Source organism: Pelmatolapia mariae, linkage group LG10_11 (assembly GCF_036321145.2).
Source record: "Pelmatolapia mariae isolate MD_Pm_ZW linkage group LG10_11, Pm_UMD_F_2, whole genome shotgun sequence".
Lineage (NCBI taxonomy): Eukaryota > Metazoa > Chordata > Actinopteri > Cichliformes > Cichlidae > Pelmatolapia > Pelmatolapia mariae.
This window is the reverse complement of record NC_086236.1, coordinates 51,921,916-51,943,815: the sequence shown is the minus strand read 5'-3', so window position 1 is coordinate 51,943,815 and position 21,900 is coordinate 51,921,916. Positions and strand designations below refer to the sequence as shown.

At 41.5% G+C, this 21,900-nt stretch overlaps 1 protein-coding gene across 1 annotated transcript in view; it reads left to right on the top strand.

Moving 5' to 3' along the window:
• The window catches only part of LOC134635430 (furin-like protease kpc-1), a 201,651-nt gene that overhangs the window by 164,611 nt on the left and 15,140 nt on the right, over positions 1-21,900 (top strand). Inside the window, exons 13-15 of the mRNA XM_063484815.1 lie at positions 7,148-7,258; positions 7,482-7,575; positions 11,142-11,327. Coding sequence (XP_063340885.1) covers positions 7,148-7,258; positions 7,482-7,575; positions 11,142-11,327 — 391 coding nt within the window. The remainder of the gene's footprint in view (positions 1-7,147; positions 7,259-7,481; positions 7,576-11,141; positions 11,328-21,900) is intronic.

The following is a 21,900-nucleotide window of genomic DNA, read 5'->3' as shown; positions in this document are numbered from 1 at the left end:
TGCAATCTTCAGTCTGAACAAGACCAGTCTGATTTGTTCTTATTTGGTCTGTCTGCAGAATTGACCGGAGATCAATACTCTCACAACTCTGTTAGGTCTGTAAATCCACATCCAGAGCGTGTTGAGAGTTTACATACGTGCATGTTTCGCAGTGTTTTTGTGAGGCTGTGCCGATATGAGGGCCCTGGCGCATGTACTTGTATGTTTGTGTGAGAAGGTGCATACACAACTAACGCATTGTGGCGAGCCATTTCCGTTTCGGCGTGGTCATAGATCGTACGAGGGCAGCGGGTCTTTCTCTGGCTCTCTCGGTCTCCCTGGTGGGGTTGTAAAACTGGCCTCGCGTCTCTGCCCCAGCCAGATAGATTAATTAATTATCCAGAGCTGCTCTTTTTTTCATTGCTGAGCCAATTACTCTGTGACTGAGCCTGTGGTCTATATGTACGCCACTATTTAGAAGAGAGAGCGAGAGAACGTGTGTGCATGTGCAGGGTAATTAAAGAAATAGCTCATCCGCAGACTAACAGTCCCTACTATCACTTCATTTTGGAGTAGCTCTGCAATGATATTGTTTCCTATGAAGGAGAGTAGATCTATGTGTAGGTAATTGTTGGATAATTGAGAGGAAGTGCAGGTTCTTTATGTAGGTGGGAGCGTGGGTGGGCGGGAGAAACAAAGCCCTTGTGTTAATTTGAATTTGGCATAATCAGAAAGAAGAAGACGGGCAGTCTGGATAAGCCGCGGACCCCCGACCTGAAATTATGATTGGTTATTTAGACGTAATAGGTTTGTTCAATTGCATAAATGATCGTACTTCTCAACTTTTTGCTTTAACGTCGTCTCTTTAAACTTTTTTTTTTTAAAAAAAACAAATTTCCACACATTTCTAAAGTGTCCCTGTATTTGTGAGCCTGAAGTGTTGGAATAATAACTCTGCTTCTACGCAGAGACGCACAATGTTGATGGTAATTGTGTGTGTGTGTGTGTGTGTGTGTGTGCGTGTGTGTGTGTGTGTGTGCGTGTGTGTGTGTGTGTGTGTGTGTGTGTGTGTGGATGTGCATTTGATGGATGGGTCAGCAGATAAACTGGGCTGAATATGCCGAGCGTGTGTTTATGTATGTTTCTGCGTGCCCTGGGGGACAGGGGGAAGCGGAGCGCTGCACCTCCTGCAGGGGGTGCCGTGTCTCCCTGCAGGGGGGTGCAGCAGGCAAACAGAGGGGTGCCAGTACACCCCACCACCCAAACCCCTGCACACGCACACACAAACACACGCAAGCACAGACATATCACCCCACTCCACCCTACTGCGCTACAAGAGGGGGTGGGTGAAGGGACCCTGCACTCTTCTAAACCTCAACTGATGCATAATTCATGTACAAGTAGCAATTCTCATATTTTGCTGTTGGGGTGGGGTGGGGGGAGGGTTCTGAAAAAATAAAGTTCCATTATAGTCCGCACACTCATCTTTAATCCACTTTTTTTCCAAGTTAAATTTTTTTGCTGTGGCTGTAGACTAATAGCCACAACCAAGCTGATCTTCTTAGAACAAGTAGCATTAAAATGTTTATAAAACTATGGATTAATGATCTTAGGTATTAACTACTGACCACATATATGCTGTATCCTTCATTGTTAGGTTTGCACTAAAGTCAGCACTGTTTCCATATTGACTTCTCTGTTGTTTCTTTCCAAATTATGCATATTTGCTAGATGATTTTTATGATTTGTTCCATGTGCAACAGTGATGATATGTGCACTCAAACTGACCCATAACCCAAGCCTGTCATCAAATTATATTCTCTAATCCTGCATGTGGTGTACAGAATCTTTAAAGTCCACGTGGCTCCTGTGATGAAATCATGTAGCAGATGTCACCAACGTACAAAAAAAGACTTTGTTTTTAATCATTACATTTGCGTTTGCGCTGTCACGTTTTAGTGATGTGGCATCTAAATCTCCATTCCTTTGAAAAGACAAACAAAGGCTCCTGGTTCGGTGTTTGCTTTGTCCGGACTAAAAGAAAACCGCTTGGGACCCGGGTGGGAATCTTTTGCCAAGCTTGTAGTGCAGGGGCTACTCAATCTCTCTCTCTCTCTCTCGTACTCCGTCTTTCCTTCCACACAAGGGCAGAGACATCCAAAAGGACTGTACCTTGGTGCGCGTCCAACAAAAGCTCTCTGCCGAATTTCATCCTCTTTTGAATTTGTGTTTGAATAACACTCGAGCTACAAATCAAAATATGTTGGACACTGAGAGTGAGGTCATGGGGTATAGATCATCATGGCTTCCAGAGAAGTCTCCTTGTGTAAAAGACGGGAACGGGTGGCTGCTGCTTTGACTGATGGCTATAGAAAACTGAGAGGGCTGTTCGGGGCCCATTCTCCCGAGACTAAGTCCCATGCCCGTGCCAAACCCCTCATTTTCCTCCCCGCAATATATTTCATTAAACTTTTAACTCTTCACAAGGTAATTCACTTGGCATTTTGAGACTGTGCTGTTGAAGGCTGCTGAGTGTTTCTCTCTCTGTAATTTAACATCATGCAGATATTTGTCTAATACAGCACTAAAAGTATATTTCAAAATCCTTTTTTTTTTCTTTGTAAAAAACCCCCCCGAAAAAACGAAAAAAACAACAACACACTTTCAGAACAGTTTAATGGATGAAACTGTGTAACATCCACACCAACAAAGCTGAGCTGCGCGGCACAGCATTTCATGATTACAGCCGTGCAGGTCCCAGTGGCGCAGATATAATTAAGACCTCTTCTTAATTACTTAATAAGCCTAATTAGTAACATTTCTGAGCAGCAGATTTGGCTGCAAGAGCGATGGAAATCAGAAGAATGTTAAGTCTATTTGTTATTTCATTTAAATCCTAATGTTAATGAAATTAGTGCATTATGATATAACCGAAACCAACCACGCTGGGATTGACCAAAGGGCTAATGCAGTTGTTTTATGCTCCTGATAAACATTCAATTAAGAGCAACAAAAGGAGGGCATGAAAACCAAACCAAAAACAAAAAACCCACACAAAAGAAAATCTAGTTTTTCTTAGGTTTCTACAGTCACATCACTTTCACCAAGCGATCTTGTTTTCTCTCATCGATCATTTTTCATCAGTGGGTGCCCAGATGTGATGGAGAGGGTAACTAAGGCAAGTCCACCAATCATGTGTTGGAGCTGCTGCAGCATTCCTGGCCACTTAATTAGAAGTTGTTGGTACCACAGAAGGTGTCACCAACCTTTTCAAGCGCTGAACAGATGGTGTCCCCCTTTTTTTGAGGTCCTGCCAATGCCCACTCTGTGGCTCCTGGGAAAATGACCTAACTCACAGGCAGCTGCTTAGTGCGGCTTGAGTGATTCTTTACAGCCACTTCTATTGGGGGGGACTTAGCAGGACGTACCACTGCAAACAAGGGTTGAGACCGCCGTAGCTGGGTCCCCTGGTAGCTGCAGAAATCTGTTTTGGTTACAGGATAGAGGTTGTTAAAGCTGTGTTTTCAGCGCCATGTGCAAAAAGACGAAGGAAAGACCTTAACCCCCAAAGATCTCTATGTCTAAGTGCGAGTTGGGTTTGTGTGCACCTTCCTCTGCTTTTGGCAGATGGTGTGAATATCAACAGAGAAAGGACCTGGGAAACCCCACAGAACAAAAAGTGAAAAGGGTTCCTCGACAGTTACAAAGAGGCCCCATGGAGCGGTGTGTGTGTGCGTGTGTGTATGTGTGTTGGTTTGGGGGGTGGGGGGGAGTGGCCTTCATGTTAATAGATAAAAAGAAGGAGGGAGTAAGAGATTGCAAGGGCATTTGCCATCGAGGAGTGAAAGTGGATAGAGAAAATGTGAGGACCGTGGGTTCCATATGTGAGGAGGCGGGGGGTCGGAGGGGGTTTAACATGCTTCGTGCTGCGTGGACAGAAGATCGGCTGTCATTCTGTAATCGGCTTGGCTCAGCCTCCTTCCGACCACGCAGGAGGTGGAGAAGGAACAAGTTGAAAATTGGATGACTGTGTTTTTCTGACTAATTACTTGATATGCTTTACACTATGTGGGTTTTATCCTAAAGACATTTGCAGGATTTCAAAAAAAATAAAATAAAATAAAAATCTCAATCACATGCAATCCTGATATCAAACTACTCACAAATCCTGCACACGCTTCCAGAAATCACAATGCTATTTAGAAGGTGCACGACTCTCTCCAGTCCTTGCTCTTGATGATGAGACGTCTGAAAAGGCTGGGGAGTCTACTTGAAAAGTGCCCCGGCTCAGTAGTGCTGTTTCACTGACATGGCAGGGGACATAAAATCTGTCATTTTCATCATGTTCTTTCGTGGGGGAACTTGTTTCCTGCAGCTTTCTCTATCAGACACACTGTATGCCGGTGTGGGTTTATGGCTGTGGAGCTGGGGCAAGCCCGATCGATCTGTGGGAGCCATACGATTTAATAGGTGCACAACTCTTGCTAAGGGGCGCTGGGTAGGAAGAGTACATTTAATCACTAAGAGGGAGCAGGGTGGCGAGGCCTGGTCACCAACAGTTTGTTTTATGAGAAGTCAAGGTATCAATTTTCCTCCACACTGTGAAATATCTTGGGTAATCTATTTTTAGTGCTAGTGTTTCAGTTGTGTTTTCCCATTTCCAACTATTCCACTATCTGGCTAATTTATTTTGGTAACTTTCGGAATTTCAAGTATTGACAGCTGTTCCTTGAAGTGCTCTATGGCTGCTGCTTAGATAGCGTTTGTGGCTTGTAAGCTCCTGTCTCAGAGCATTATAAACTGCTATGTAGTGTTGACATTTAATGTTTAACATGACATTTAATAAGCTGTCCAAAGTTCTTCACGAAACAACTGTCAGCAATCAGCAGTTATTTCAATGCCCCTGTGTGCATGACTAGAAAGAGAACTGTAACTTTAATTTCACTGGTCACACTGAAACTTAACAAGTTCATTATTAAATCTGATCATTAAAAAAACATTTTGCCCAAAATAAGGTTTAAAAAAGCTAAAAGTCAGACTTACTACTTCGCAAGTGTGACATAACATGAGCACAGAAGCGAGTTTGGGGTGTTAACTTGGCCTCCAAATTCCCCAGATCACAATCCAATTGAACATCAGTAGAATGTGCTGGATAAACATTTCCAATCTAATGACGCCTTGCCTCACAACTTACAGGACTTAAAGGATCTGGTGCAGATACCAAAACAGGAGTCCATACCTCGAGAGGTCAGGGCAGTTTTGGCAGTAAAAGGGGGACCAACACCAACCAACACAATATTAGGCAGATGATCATAATATTATGCCTGATTGGTTTATCTGTCCATTACCAAATAGTTGAAGCTGCTGCGAACCTCGAGTGTGCATCAGTGCAACAGCTATCTTGTTGCTACTTAAATACCGTGCATTTTCAATTCAATTCAATTTTACTTATACAGCACCAAATCACAACAACAGTCGCCTCAAGGCCCTTTATATTGTAAGGGAGACCCTACAATAATGCATATGAGAATAACACAACAATCATATGACTTCTTGTGAGCAAGCACTTTGGCGACAGTGGGAAGGAAAAACTCCTTTTGCACCATTTTCAGCAAAAAGGTGTAGATTTCACATGTAGATTTGTTTTCAGCGACAACAATCTATCTAAAGTCTTCAAGAGTAAACTATAAAGAGTTCAGAGACATTGTACTTTAGTTTGTACACTGACAACACAAAAAACATTAAGCAATAACAGCAATCCATCTTTAAATATGTATTAGATGCGAATTCAGGGCCACAGCTCCTAGTCATCAGTTCAGTTTTGGTGACTTCTTAACACACATTGATTAATAAATAAAGACATTGTTATCTTCATTTATATACAATAAGCACATTTAGAACTCATTAGGATAAAGGGGGTAAGACGATGAATTACTTCTCTGCACTGAGCTGTTGTCGGCTGTGTTTTGCTCAAGCTCCTCACAGCTTTCACAAAACCTCTGAATAACCTTGAACTTCTATAGCGCACCTCAACCCCAAACAGCCGTCTGCTTAATGCTGTTATGCCGGGCCCTACACGCTAAAAGTCACTGGTGGTGATAGTGGCTGATTAGATTGTGTCCATTGATTGCACTGCGTGCTGTTAGGACGAGCACGATGCGGGCTGCAGATCCTGCGTCTCCTCCTCCGAAACACTGACAGTCTGAGACAGAGGAGATGGAGCCCCATGCAGGGCAGCAGATTGAGTTATTGATCAGCTCTCTCCTTTCTCCTGTCTCCGTCTCTCGCTCTGCTGCTCCGAGAGACCCCGTCATCAGGATAATGAATTTCACTTATTGCAGATTAACGTCATAAGGTCTGTATGGTAATAATGGCAGGAATTAGCTCTTTGTCACCCCCTCTGAATTTCCAAGAAGGAGGGGCGATGAAGGTTGTTATTGCCCCGTTACTCAGTCTGAGGAGCGTGATTTGAACAAAAGGGAACGGTGAGCGGAGAAGTGCATGAAAATGAAAGATTTGAGGGAGAATTAAAGAGAGACTTACGAAGACTGTGATTTCAGCATCACTGAGGCGGCTGCGAAGAGTTCTGATGCAAGAAATTTGTGTTTGATGAAGGAGGGTGAAGGAGAATTTAGAGAGGAAACCAAGACTGAATAGCAGGCTGCTCTGTGAAAAAGAGAGGCCAAAGAGGAAAGATGAGAGGGGAAGATTCAAAAGGGATGAGTAGTAAAGTGGATAGGAGAGCATGATAGGCAGTGGTCATACAGTCACCAGGCAGCAACGCCGCTTAAGGGTCGGCCATTGTGTCTCCAGCACCAAGATTGGGGTAGTAAAGAATGAATAATGAGGCTTGATTACAGTCCGTGAGATGGCACATTGTTCAGAATCAATCCTCCAGGCAATTACAGGCGCACAAACAGCAGCCCTCAGCCTCAGCTCGGACAGAGCGGGAAGCGATTGTGTCAGAGGACAACATCATCTTCGTCAATGACTTGTTGCCTCCTCGTGTCGGAGCCATTAGCACTTACTCTGCTCCTGCAGCCACATTCAGCCACCCACATAAAAAGCCTCCAATTCACGTTTGCGAGGATAAAAACGCAACACCATGCTCGTGCTCATCATATTCACAAATACACATAATGGACTGCTTCTTCCTTCCTTGTTGCAGGTACGGCTTTGGACTGTTGGATGCAGGGCTGATGGTGCAGCAGGCCGCACACTTCCACAGCGTTCCTTCACAGAAGAAGTGCACACAGGAAGTCATGCTTGATCCTGCCAGGTAAAATGCAAAGATTTTTTTTAAAAAGCCTTTATTGACTCTATCTGCTAAGGATTTTCAGATTAGCCCCCAAGAAACTGGTTTTGATATCAGCATCCATGATCTTTAACTCAACTTCATCTGTCCTGTCACTGCTTTATGCATACATATGAAAGTGAAATGCATGTGAGAAGAGGCTTTTGAGGCTTTCGACTTACAGAGGTAATGACTTTGTATTGGCTAGAATCTTTTATCCAGGGCAAGGAGTCAATATGAACATCCAATCAAAAGCCTGTCAAGGAAGGGCTAATGAGATCAACACTCTTGAGCATGTCCAGGTGGGTAGTTTTTTATTTTTTTGATTAAATACATGACATTACATTTTTTGGCATTAATTTCTTTTTGGTAAATGCAATTATTCAGAAATATTACTCTCCACTCACTGAGAAGTTTTCTCCAGATTAAGCATACATGAAAAACTGAAAACAGTGAATTAGTGAATTTCAGAGGAGCTAGCAGGTGGATTTCAGTAAACAGAAGCAGGCTACTTGTCTTCTTTCCATTTTTTAAAGGCTTTATAAAGACTTTACCTTCTCCTTTGTCTTTAAACTGAGTGTGCATGATATAAGCCATAGCATATCAATGTATAAAAAAATTACAGCAAGAAAGTGAACAGGTTTGTTTTCAAAAATGTTAAACTATAACAGAAAAATTAAAAGAAAGATTCCAAAAGTGAGTTTTTTTCAATAGCACAGACATATACATTCACACTCCATGTTAGGTACGCCTTGCTAGTTTAGGATTGGACTCTTTTTTTGCTCTCAGCACTACATTAATTCTTTATGGTACAGATTCAACAAGGTGCCGGAAATATTTCGCAGAGATTTTGATCCATATTCACATGATAGCATCATACAGTTTCTGCAGATTTCTTGGCTGCACATCCTCCGTTCCACTACGCGCCAAAGGTGCTCTATGGAATTGAGATCTGGTGACTGTAGAAATCATTTGAGTACACTGAACTTACTTTCACATTCAAGAAACCAGTCTGAGAAGATATGAGCTTTATGGCATGCTGTGTTACCCTGCTAAAGGCATGGACATAGTCAGCAACAATACTCAGGTAGGCTTTGGTGTTTAAACAGTACTAAAGGGCCCAGAGTTTGCCAGGAAGATCCCTCACACCAATACACCACCGTCAAGTCAAGTCAAGTGGCTTTATTGTCATTTCAACCATGTGCATATAAAAGACAATCAACACAGGACTACATAAAGTGCAAGTGTGCAAAAATTGCAAAAAACAGTGCAACACCAGACAGAACAGAACAATGCAGACACAACAGTGCAATAGAAAAGTGCAACAGTGACAGTGGGTTGTGCAAAAGACTGAGCATTGTGCAAAAAGTAACTTGATGTATGAATGTGTGTGTGTCTGTGTGACATTGTACAGATAGGTGCTTGAGGTAGTGAAGTGTGTGAAGGTATGTGTGTGTGTTTGTGTGTGTGTGTGTGTGTGTGTGTGTGTGTGTGTGTGTGTGTGTGTGTGTGTGTGTGTGTGTGTGTGTGTGTGTGTGTGTCAGTCCAGTCACTGAGTGTCACCAGAAGCCTGAACTGCTGATGCAAGGCAGGATGGATCTATGCTTTTATGGTGTTTATGAAAAATTCCAACCATATCATCCGAGTGTTGGAGCAGAAATTAGGTCATTAATCAGGTGAGGCGATCTTTATTTTGGTGAGCCTGTGAAAACTGTAGCCTCAGTTTGCTGTTCTTAGCTGACAGGACCAGTGTGGTCTTCTGCTGGAGAAACGTGCATTCAGAGATGCTCTTCTGCATACCTTGGTTGTAACAAGTGGTTATTCGAGTTACTGTTACCTTCCTATCAACCTAACATAGTCGGGCCATTCTCCTCTGACCTCTGGCATCAACAAGGCATTTTTTTCCAGGGAACTGCTGCTCACTGGATCGTTTCAATTTCACACCAATCCTTTTAAACCCTAGAGATGATTGTATGGGAAAATCACTGCATCTTCTGAAATACCCAGAACAGTCTTTCTTGCACCAACAACCACGCTACATTCAAAGTCACTTTAGTAGCATTTCTTCCCCATTCTGATGCTCCATTTCAGCAAGTTGTCTACATGCTTAAATGCTTTGAGTTGCTGCCATATAACTGGCTGATTAGATACTTTCGTTAACATGCTACACATACAGGTGTACTAATAAAGTGACTGATGAAGGTGCTTTTTAAAATAATGAAGTGTGATGTAAATCTGCTCCTATAGTCTTTCAATGTTCCTGTTGCCCTTGACAGGACAGAAGTCAAGCACAAGTGCATTCAAAAGTTAACTTCTGCCTACAGTCGAGGGAGCTTGAAGATGCCATATAAATTGTTTTGGGGTTTCAGTGTCATGTGCTTTATCTGAGAATAGAGGAGATAAAAAAAAACCATCATACTGTGATGTGCAATGTGTTGGCAGTGTAATTTGCAGAAAATGGCAAAACTGTGTTTTCTTGAGCACAGGCACATACATGCAAATGTGTTTATGTTTGATTGTGTCAGCAGGCATACGTACTGTACGTGTCTGTGCGCGGCTCAGTTTGTGCGAGTATTCTGTGTTTGTGAATGTGTGTACTTGTGAAATGGCGAGGAGAGAGAAGGAGAGCGAGCGAGAGTGTGTCAGCATGTAAATTGAAAAGGCTTCATCTTTGCGGCTCTGCTCCCTGGCAGAAAGCGTGGGTCAGGCCATCGCTGCGAGGTGTGATTGATGGATGTGTTGCCGTGGTAACACGCCGTAAACAGGAGCGGGCTGTCAGTCTTTTTGCAGCTTGGCGGCTCTCTCTGCGATGTGCCATTGTCACACCAGATGTGCTGCTTGTGATGAACAGGGACAGGGAGGGTGTTTACTGGGTGCTACTGGTGGTGGCGGGGGATATGGGCTTATTTAAATCATTTAGCTAATATCCTGCACAATCGTGTTCCATTTATTATACTTTCTTCACCTGCTTTCCTTTGTTTTTGCCTGGCTATGGACATATTTTTGGCTTGTCCATCTATGTGCCACATTATCTCAGACAATACTTATTGGATTTAGATTTAGATTTAAGCAATACATGTTAGCACTCTCTGTTCTATTTTCATAATTAGTCAGCGGACCTTATCAGGGAAGGAACTACATTGTTTGTTCCTTTGTCACGTGTCTTATCTAGGATGTCAAAGATTAAAACAGCAAATTGATTAAGAAGGCACATTCAAAGAAAGTGCTACAAAAAATGTGCATGTTCCATTTTTGGAGGGAGCCAGATGAAAGCATGGATGCTAGTTGTCTCTTATATATGAAGCTACAGCGTAGATATGGTTAAATCTGCATGACTAAAACTGGGAAAAAAATGGAAACAAGGGAAATTAGTTAATGTTGGCTTGGTGCAAGGTTAGCAGAATCTGTCAGCAAAAACTCGCCAATTGCTATGTTGTCTCTTTTTTGTTTAAACTGCACAAAAATATTTAAAACAGTATAAAAACAACAATCTGCGGTTTAATAGGACATTATAAATGGAGCTATTTTTTACCCCAGCACAGTAATTTCCTGTCATCAACATGAAGTTGTAAATCTTCTGGTAAGAACTCTCAGTTGACACAAAAAATACAAGTTTTTTACCCGAGCAGATTAAACAAACCGATATAAAAGCTGAATATGATACATGTAAAACAGTAAGGCTAATTAAGAGAATCAGATCGACAGTTTCCCTTTATGTTAAAGGGAGCTAAGTGGCTGCTAGTAACTTTTTCATGTTTTAGCTCACCCAACAGTTGTATCGAGCTTATTATAGGAAGAAGGTGAGAAAGTGAATATCCTATAATGTGGAATTATTCCTTCATGGAGCTTGCCATCTGTCTCTCAACAGGTGAGAGTGAGTATCAACGCAGTGTGCCGTGGTGACCTCTCCATAAGCCTGGTGTCTCCTGGTGGCACAGTGTCAGTGCTGTTGGATACGAGGCCTTACGATGCCTCCACCGCTGGACTGAAGAACTGGACTCTGATGACTGTGCACTGCTGGGGCGAGCAGCCACGAGGCCACTGGAGCATCCAGGTGAGAAAGAAAAGCTGCTCCTATCAGTGTTTAACTGTTAGCCCTGGTTGCTATTTAGCAAATGATAGCAAGTAATGGTGCATTCCTGAATAAGTGTGCTGCAGTGGTGTTTTTAAGTGCAAATAAAAGTATTATACTGCATTGCTCATGATACCTGAATGATTCTGCCTTGCTAAGAATCAAAACAAATCCTGTTTTTCCTCGCTGGAATGTGCTAACTCTGGCGTTCCAACTTCCGAGTTTGAGGTATGAAGCTCAGATTGTGACCGGCCATTAAACATCACTACATCTGTTTTGTTATTGTCCCCATGACCACTAATGACAACTGATGTTAGCATTTAGCGAAGGTACTCCATCACAATGCTAACTTACAGAGCTGCTAACATTGTTGTTGGTTCTTAATTAGCATGTTCATGTGTTTTATACAGCATGTTAAAAAATGTGGCTAGCTTTGAACTATAAAAAGTAGTAATTACACTAAAAGCCTTTTGTCTGTCTCTTAATAACTGATATGACTTGGAAACTAGTAAAGAAGTGACAAGAAAATGTAGCCAAAATCTTTGTGACATAGTTTATATACTAACTTTGCTCTCCTGGAGGCCTTGTTTCGCATACCTTCCCTCATGATATAGAAATAATTTGCTCCGCTTCACATTGTCCTCTTCCAGTAGCTGTGTTGTATAGAAGTTTAAAAATAGCCCAGCCCGGCATAGCTCAGCTCAGCTTGGTTCAGTTCATTTTGCAATAGCAATGTGAATCATCCTCTACTTTCATCTCCAAGATTCAGCCAAGCATGGCAATCTTCATTTTCCTCCCCACACTCTTTCTTTTTTTTTTTTCTCATAGATGTGCTGATGTTTGATATGGAGGAAGGAGCTAAAATGGAAGGGAAATTAAGACTGGAAGGTTAAGTAACCTTGGCCGGGTTTGACAGGCACAATACTGCCGACGTCTGATTAGAATCCATACTCTCAGACAGTAGCGCGCTGAGGTCATTTACTGTATATATGTGTGGGTGGTAGCAGTTGGGGGGGGGGACTCGCTATGTAGAAATGTGTGTGTGTCTGTATTTGTGTGTGTGCAAATAGGCGTCAGTCCTTGTAAACAGTTGGAGGTTTATAAAGAAAAAGCTGTGAAGATGAAAGACACCCCCCCCCTCCGTCCTCGTCACCTACCTCCTCCTGCAAATTCGCACACATGCAAACACACACACATACACACACACACTCTTTCTTTTCTCTGGCTCTATGTCTCTGTGTCTCTCCCACGTCCTCGTACAGATTTACTGTCCCCTCTGTGACCAATTACCAGGGCCCAGTGTGTCGCAGAGATGGGGAAGAAGCACCGTGAAGCCGAGCCACATAACGGTGCCGTTGCTCATTACCGGAGGGCCGAGACAAGTCGCCGCGATGCTCGCAACACGAATTAACGCTCGCATCTGACGTGCCGCATGCCTTAGCACGCCACTAATCAGCCCATACACACACCCACACACTGATTGGTTTCATGCTGGATGTCAGCTCTGCCGTAGATTGGAGAGCAACATGTACACACTCTCACAAATATGGGGCGCTTGAAAAGGAGACGGTGCATTAGCATGGTGGGGTGGGGAGGGGGATACAAAGGAATTACATGGCTAAAGTTGAACAACAATGTCCAACTATATGAATCAAAATCTCTCTTTTCCGAAAGTGTATAGATATTGATTGCTAAATAACACAAATTGTCATTTTTAATGGTTTTTGACATTTGGCAGGCTGCTACAAAAAAAGCCTCTGACAAGCAGCTACGCCAATTAAATCTGACACTGATACATGGAGAGAACCAGAGGACATACAGGACTAAGAGAAAAGAGGAGTTTTAGCGAGAGGCAAGGGTAACCTATAACATGGAGCCCTAGGAAGGGACTTTACCTGGACTATGTTTTGGATCTGTGTTTAAAAACTCAAGGGCGGCAGAGAACTGGGGCTGAGGGACATGGGGGTCTGTGGAGAAGTCCGTATTGATTCGTCATGATGACAATTGTCAAAGAGCGCTGTGGTTCTACTAGGAATAAAAGTGGGACTGAAGTGAAAAGGGAGTGAGTGTTATGGCTCGAGGCTCGGCTGACCTTCTAGCATTGTGAAGGAGACGGGACTGCGAGGCTGGAAATACATACTCTCTCTCGCTCTTGTCATAACTGCTCTCCTTTGTGCTCACTCTACCGCCATCTGTGGTGCCTCAGCTCACCTCCCTGCTTTTACTGTTGATCAGAGACAGTATTGCACAATATGGAAATCCCACGAATAAGCAGTTTACAATATGAACGCTGTCATTAAGGATGGCCCATAAGAAGATAAAATGGTAATTTCACCCAAATTTAGACATTTTTTCCCTTTCCTCCCTGTGGTGAATGTCGTCACCAGTGGTTTTGGTGTTATTTAACCAGATTCATCTCCACCTCAATCAGTGTCCCCACTTTCCTTGATAATCAACAGACCTCGATGTGGACTATGCACATTTTCTTTTTAACAATCTGAACACTTTAAGTTACAATTTTGTTGAGTTTAAAGACTTTTAAGCTTCAAACTTCCTAGCAGGAGCTGTAAAATGAGTGAGATTTATGTGAGCTGCAAAATATATTTTTAAATATACAAGTTAGACAAGGATAAATGTTTTCTAAATAACTAGTTTATTTATAGTTAGGGAGCTTCATATCTCAGGCCAGTTATGACTCGTATTGGAACAGAATCTGGAAGCATCATGTCTTGCTGTTAAAAGAGCATGTGTCACATGTATATGAATCAGGGGCTCATTAAGTTAAATTGTAGTTGATGTCATCAATTTTTAGTTTGTGCTTATTCTAATATTGCTACACTAAATCAAAGTTTGAAATGAACTCAATTATGATTAGGTTTATATCATCAATAGTCCCAGCCCTAGGTGGACGAATGATATCTTAAAACCTGAGAATATAAAAAAAACCTAACTACACTGTGACTTACCATGAAAGGTATGAGGAAAATATCCCTCTTTGTAATTTCACTGTACGAAGTCTTTTACTGTGTGCGTGTGTGGTACAGCAACAACTCTTCTAATTGGTAACTATGACTGACAGCAGTTTTTTTCCATTCCTTCCGCTGCCTAATACAATGAGTTTTCAAAGAATATTATAGAAGGGTGTCATTACTGTGCTCCACTTTCACTGAGACCTTATACACACAAACACACAAGCACAAAAAAACACGGCAAAAATATAAACACACATACATTGCTCTCCCACCCCACCTGCCATGTCCACAGGGTAGGTTTGTGTGTGTGTGTGTGTGTGTGTGTGTGTGTGTGTGTGTGTGCGTGTATATGTGTGTGTGTTTATAGCAGTGTGGCAGCAGTCTTTGAGCAGCGACATCTCTGATTCCCAGAGGACTTTGAGACTCGAGCTGACTGTGACTAGAGCGGCTGTAGGAATATAATAGCACTATTTAGCCTGCAGCACTGTGGTCACACACACACACACACACACACACACGCTCAGACACACAAACAGCCACCCTTGCTGTCTGTGATAGACAGATCATATATTTACCATCTTCATCCCTTGTGCTCCTTCAGGAGTCTTTCCCCTCTTGTCTCCCCAACAGATTACACAAACCAAACACACACACACACACACACACACACACACACACACGCGCGCACACACACACAGTGACTAAGTGATAATAGAAAAACCTGAAGATAAAGTATTAACTACGCAGTTTCTGCCACTGTCTTCCACCTTGAGTTGATGAATATGGTACAGTTTGTGTTGTTCATTCTCGCTGGGTAAATGATAAACCCTTCTGGGGTAAGATGATAACTTGACTAAATGATGTCTCAGACTGTGGCGAAAATGGTGTTCGTTAAAAACGCCAGAATGTTACGATAAGGTTGTTTTATTTGCTTCATCATCATATTTGGTATTAAATACAAGCGTGTGTTATTAGCTGCAGTGCTCTGATATTTACTTTTTGGACGTTGCATTTTGAAAAAGTATTACACTAACTGGATTTTATGTTTTTAGTCTAACTGTACAGGTCCGATGAATGTTGTGTGCATGTGTTTTGTCCTGTCTTCCTCCCCTCATCCACCCAGGCTTGGCAGGTGGCCGCCTCTCTCTGAGCCTGGTTCTGCTGGAGGTTTCTTCCTATTAAAAGGGAGTTTTTCTTTCCCACTGTCGCCAAGTGCGTGCTCATAGGGGGTCATCTGATTGTTTCTCTGTATTATTGTAGGGTCTTTACCTTGCAATATAAAGCACCTTGAGGCGACTGTTGTTGTGATTTGGCGCTGTATAAATAAAATCGAACTGAATGTGGTTTGACTATAGTAACTAATTGGAAAGCTGGATTTAACTTGTTGAAGGAGAAAATGTGTATCTGGGGCTTTTATGAACTCTACACTGAAAAATAATTCAGAAATGAGAAAAACATACTCGCTGCAGTCTCATATTCTTAGAGGTGATGTTAGTTCCCATTTTTAAAAGGCTGAATTTTTGGACTTTAAAAAGTTATCCTACAATGTTATGTACTACCTGTACAGGGGAGAAGTACTGCTGACCTCTGGTAAAACCAGTGTAAGAACATCTTCTGTCGTTACCGTAACAGCAACATACTTACACACAGTATCAAGTTTGGCAGAAACACTGTCAAAGCCTGAAGTAGAAACACAATCACACGCAAACAAACATGCATTTTCATTCACACACACTCACTCACTTTGGCCCAAGGTGGATTTCTAGAGGTGCATATATTTACATATATTTGCATGTTTAATGAGTTTTGGGAGATCAAGCGATCCAAGCGGCCCTTTGTGGGTATTTCTTTCTTTCTTTCTTCCCTTCGTTTTTTTTTTTTTTTTTTAAATTTGTGTGTGTGTGTGATTGTGGTAGGAAGGGGAGTAGTGGAGGGGGGTCTCCATGTAAATATCACCCACTGTGTGTTGGCACCCGTCGCAGATGGTCGGGGGCGAGGGCACCCTGTGGGCACAGGATACCTATTTCTGTTTATCTGCGTGCTTTGTGTGAGACTGGGAGGCACAGAGAGTGTGACTCTAGTTTGTGTGTGTGTCTGTGTGAATACACTGAACTCTAGGTGTTTGTATGTGTGTGCTTTTGCAGCATATTATTCTGTATATTCGTGTGTCTCTTCAGTTGAGAGAAGGTGGCCGTGTGTGAGGGTGCAGTACATGCGCGTGTTTGCAATTCACTACGTATTTGTTTAATCTGTGTGTGTGTTTGTGTGTGTGCAGTTTTAAATGTCTGTGTTGATGGAAGCAGTGTTTGTGTGTTTGTGCAGACATTTGCGTGTAAGCTTGCTGCAGTGTGTGTGTGTGTCTGTGCATGTGTGTCTCCCAGCATGCAGCGTGGCTATGATGGCCCTGTTTTGGATGATTGATGTGTTGGAGGGAGCAGTGAGGAGCCCAGGTTGGGCCAGAGCCTCAGTCTGACACACTGCTGCTTCCCTGCTGCTTTACATATGTAGACGCAGCAAGACTCCTCCTCCCCTCCCATCTGACACTGCTTCACTCTCTAACACTGCCAACAATCGCAGGTTTCTTTTTTTGGAGGTTTTATTTTGAAGCTTCTGTTTATTCCATGAGAGTAGACTGAGCCCTGTGTGCCGTTGTCTAGCAACTTCCTGTTGCACATTTTACACCTGTTAGTACAACTGCAGACTGAACTGTTGGGTGGGAAACCGTATTATTTAATATTCTGTTATCTGTGAAAAGAAAATAACATTTAACAGGCAGTGCAGCAGTTTTGTTTTTTAAATTACAGATTTAATTTTTCTGTTATATAAAATTATATAAAGTTAGACTTGATAAGTCTTTAAAAATGGGACCTCATTTCTCGCTTGATAATTTTTATTCTTAGAGTCTACTACGGTAGCTTTGCATAAGTCAAAGCTTAGAATAATCTTCATTTTTCTTGTACTGGGCACTGGCCCCTCAGTTTATACGTCTGTCAATTTAGCTTGTCAGTCTTCAAGCCAACTTTTTCTTGATTGGCTGCCCCTCTTAAAGTGAGTGAGTGAGTTAATATGTTAATGTACTTATTATGAGCACATACTATTTTAACAGTAAATATACATTGGTGGAAATAAACCATTTCTCGTTTTTATGCTAGTATCATTTTAATTGTGAGAGACAGAATATCAACCAGAAATCCAGAAAAAAACACATTACATAAAAGTCATAAAGTGATTAGCATTACATTGAGTGCAATAAGTATTTGATCTCCTACAACCCATCTCCAATTCTGGTTCCCACAGATTGACTGTGTGCCCATGTGATACACAGATTACATCTAGTGCTGGGCGATATGACGATATATATCGTGTGGACGATAGAAAAGTGTCTATCGTGCCATTTGTCTTCTATCGTTTCTATCGTTTCTAACCCTAATTTTATAAATTATTACATAAAATATATCATTAACCCTTTACAACCGGTCGGAGCAGGCACACTCCGTTTTCCTTAACTATTTTTAAATCCCTGTAGAACTGGAACCACGTTAAGGTAGCGCAATAATTTGTTTTGCATATGAAACCATAGGAGTTGTACTTACATCTTATTCCATTAGCTTGCCCTAGGTCATGGTTTCCTTCCACATATAGCTTTGCAAAAATTGCATAAAAAGCACTTCCAGCAACAAAAACATAATATTCCAGACTTGCAGCAACAAAAACAAAATATTCCAGAAACAGGCTTTGCCGATCTGATCAGCTGTTCATAACACTTCCTACGTTGGAATAGAAGTCAGCGCGAACTATCGCATGTCCGCCATTACCTGTCCGAAACAGGAAGTGACGTCATTTTCGCGGAAAATGTAGTTTTTTAGCTTCAAAGCCTATGTTGGTGTTTTTAAAAGTCATGTTTGACTTTATGCTCTTCTGTATCGTTTCCGGGATGCTTAGAAGTCAAATTACACTGTTGGAAATAGTTTATTTTGATGCACATGCTGTTTTTTTGCATATTTGCATTTATTTATTTTCATTTTTCCTGTAGTATATAAAAATTTGTGTATCTCAAAAATAAAACTATGAAGACGCTCAAAATAAATTTCTCGTGGTTGGAAACTATTTTGTGCAACTTTCTTGTATTTACAGTTTTGAGGGATAAGCCTCTTAAATTTCTCTAACTAGAAATATATGTAAAAAAAAAAAAGATTTTCAATTTTTATTGCACTTTTTTGCAATTTATGTAGTTACTATGGACTTAATGCATACATATTATTAAAATTTGGGCTATAACGGTCGTATTGATGTATAGCAACTTGAAATGCTCCCACAAATGGCACTACAGCATGTAAAATGTAAAGATAAGCTCTGGCGGACTTGGTTCTATGGTAGGTCTTAAAGGGTTAAATAGCCTGTGGCAAATATAATATATGTGGCAAATATTTTAGTGTTGTCTTCTCACTATACATACTCTTAACTTTATGCAAGAGAAAATAAAGTATAAAAAAATTATATTTTTTGCAAAGAAACTCCGTCTTGTGGTTTTGCGACATGGTGCTGCTTTACGTGCACCCGGATTTGCGACATGCTTTACGGTAACTCAAAACAAAGACTACACCCTCTCCACTCGCTGTTTACAGACTGCATACTTTCCAGATGACCACAGGTCAGGTGGTATATCGTGATATATATCGTTATCGTGATATAAAATAATTCATATCGTGATAAATATTTTTTCCATATCGCCCAGCACTAATTACATCAATCAGTTGCTTAATTTCAGATACTCCTGATCTCAACTCATTACGTGAATAAAATGCTAACCTGCCCACAGAATCAGCTTCTTCCACCACCATGGTCAAGACCTGGTCAAGACAAGATTGTACACCTGCAGAAGGCTGGAATGGGAAGTCCATCAGCAAGAAGTTTGGTGAGAAGGTAGCAACTGTTTTAGTTGCCACCTTCTGCTAAAGAAGAACAACATTAAGGTCATGGAGTGGTCTAGCCAGTCTCCAGACCTCAATCCTATAGAAAATCTGTCGAGGGAGCTGAAGCTTGTGAAGCAGCAGCCAAGAAACCTAAAATATTTAGAGAGTTTCTGTAAAGAGGAGTGAAAAAATCCCTCCTGAGATGTGCAAACCTGGTGACTAACTACAAGAAACGTGTTACTAGTGTGCTTGCCAACAAGGGTTTCTCCACCAAATACCAAGTCAAGTTTTTTGTGGGGGAGCAAATACTCTTTTCACTCAGTGACATGCAAATCAATTTATAACTTTAGATGGTTGATATCCTGTCTCTCTCTCCACTAAAATAAAACTAGCACAAAATTACAGACTGTTCATTTCTTTGGTAGTGAGCAAACTTACAAAATTAGCAGGCGATCAAATCATTATTACAAGTATTTCCCCCACTGTATGAGAGAAGAAAGAGTGAAGGCATAATTGGTTCAGATTAAAGTGAATCTATATTTAAAAAATGTGGAAGCATATCTCAGGAAAGTATTTTATATCATCACAAACTGACCATTTCTTGGCAGAATTAACAAAGCCATTTATTTAGAATTAACACCCATAGTAACAGTGACTAAACAAACATCTGCCACCTGCAAAACAATCAGTACGTATTTGTAAAAAGGTGTCAACTTTTAAGAAGGAGAGGATGGTGTAGAAATGGTTGGAGAAATGACACAGCAGTGATGCCTAATGTAGCTGCTAGCGAGCTTTGCTTTGATTCAGAAATTTAACACGGTGCACAGTCACGTCCTTTCTCAGAGGAGCTGTACTTTTAAGAATTATAGAATTGTGGTGAAAGTATCTTCCAGGTGTATGATTGTATAAATGTGGAATGGGGTGTCCTGGAAAGGAGTTGATACTTCCTCTGGGAAGAAGCACTGAAAACATCATAAAGTACAGTTTTCTTGTCTTTTCTTTGCATGTCTCCATTTAATTGTCTTTCTCAGTGATGCTCTCCGTCTTCTCCTTTCTGCTAAATGCATAATTTGTGCTCTGTTTTTGTTCTTTTCATCTCATTTTGTCTATCATCCTCCCACTCTCACCATCTCTCACTGTTCCCATGTTTTTTTTTCCACAATTCCACTACCTGTGTATCAGCATCTCTTTCTGAACTCCTTCCTCATCACTCCCAATCACCGGGTCTCGCTCCCATCACCCTGACACTCACCCGTTTCGATATCCTGCCATCTCTCGCCCATCACTAATCCCCCTCTCCAACCTCTTTTTGTCTCTGTAGTTTCACTCTCTCTCTCTCTCTCTGGCTTTTGAAATCCTTCCACTTTCCCCTCTGTTCCTCTACTTCTGCTAATCCTTTCATTTTCTTTGTCTCCCTTTGGTCTAAAAGTCAGTTTAATATCTTTCTATCCTCTATGCCCCGATTTTGTCTCCACTTGTAGTTCTCACATTTTTTATAACATTGTAGTTAAATATCATTTTCATCACGCCTTCAGTGTAATAGCTGGATGACTGCTTCTTAATTTTTGCCTTATCTTCAGTTAGTAATGAAGATAAGGTGCACTTATAGTTGACACCAAATATCACCATCAAATAATACAACATGTTGTTTGGTGTGCTTTACAAAATGATTACAAAGTTATGGAACTCACAAGCTTATTTTATGGATTCAGGAACATAACTTTATGTGTAAAATGAACTTCGGCTCAATTAGAAACAATCTGGATTTGAAATATTTGACTCGTGAGGTTTCCCGGTGACAGCAGGGTTGCAGCTCTTCAGAGAGCCATGTCAACCTAGTAGAAAGTCCTGCTGGGAGGCGAGGAGGCATGCAAGGCATATCGATCCACCTGTAGCATCCAGCTGTTTGTTTACCAACAACAAATCAATGCAGCACTCAGCTGGGGGCTGCCATGCCTGGCCTCTGATCTGCTCTGAGCACTCTCTCACACACACAAACACTGCATAGAATATACACACACACATATGCACACACACACAGGCAGACAGGCAGACTGGACAGTTGATGTAGCAGATTTATGGTATAAAGCCATCTTTGAACAATGCTTGACTAAAAGGGGATTTTGTGGGTTTTCATAATAGTCAGGTAATTTAGATTGATATGTTACTTTTAATTATCTGTGGGCTGAGCTACAGAAGAGATTTCATTTTTCCCATTTTTTATCCAAATACTGTCCTGATTTATGAGTAAAATACTGATTTGACGTAAATGAAAGTGGAAGTCAGAGAACTGACATGACAGAGTGAGAAAGATAGTTTTCACCACCCTTTGCAGCCATAACTTGAAGTCATGGTTTTCCGTATGACTTTATCAGTCTCTCACATTGTTGTTGAAGACTTTTAGCCCACTCTTCTTTGCAGCATTTCTTCAGTTCATTGAATTTTGCAGGCATTCGTTTATGCACAGATCTGTTAAGGTCCTGCCAGGCATTTTAGTCGGGTTGAGGCTGGACTTTGACTGCGCCATTGCAACTCTGTTGCTGTTGTAGATTTGCCGGTGCACTTGTGATCCTTGTCCGGTTACTTGACCACATATGGGACAAGCTTTAGCTGTCAGACAGATGGCCTCATGATTAAATCTAGATCTAGGTCTGTATGCCTAAGTAGTTG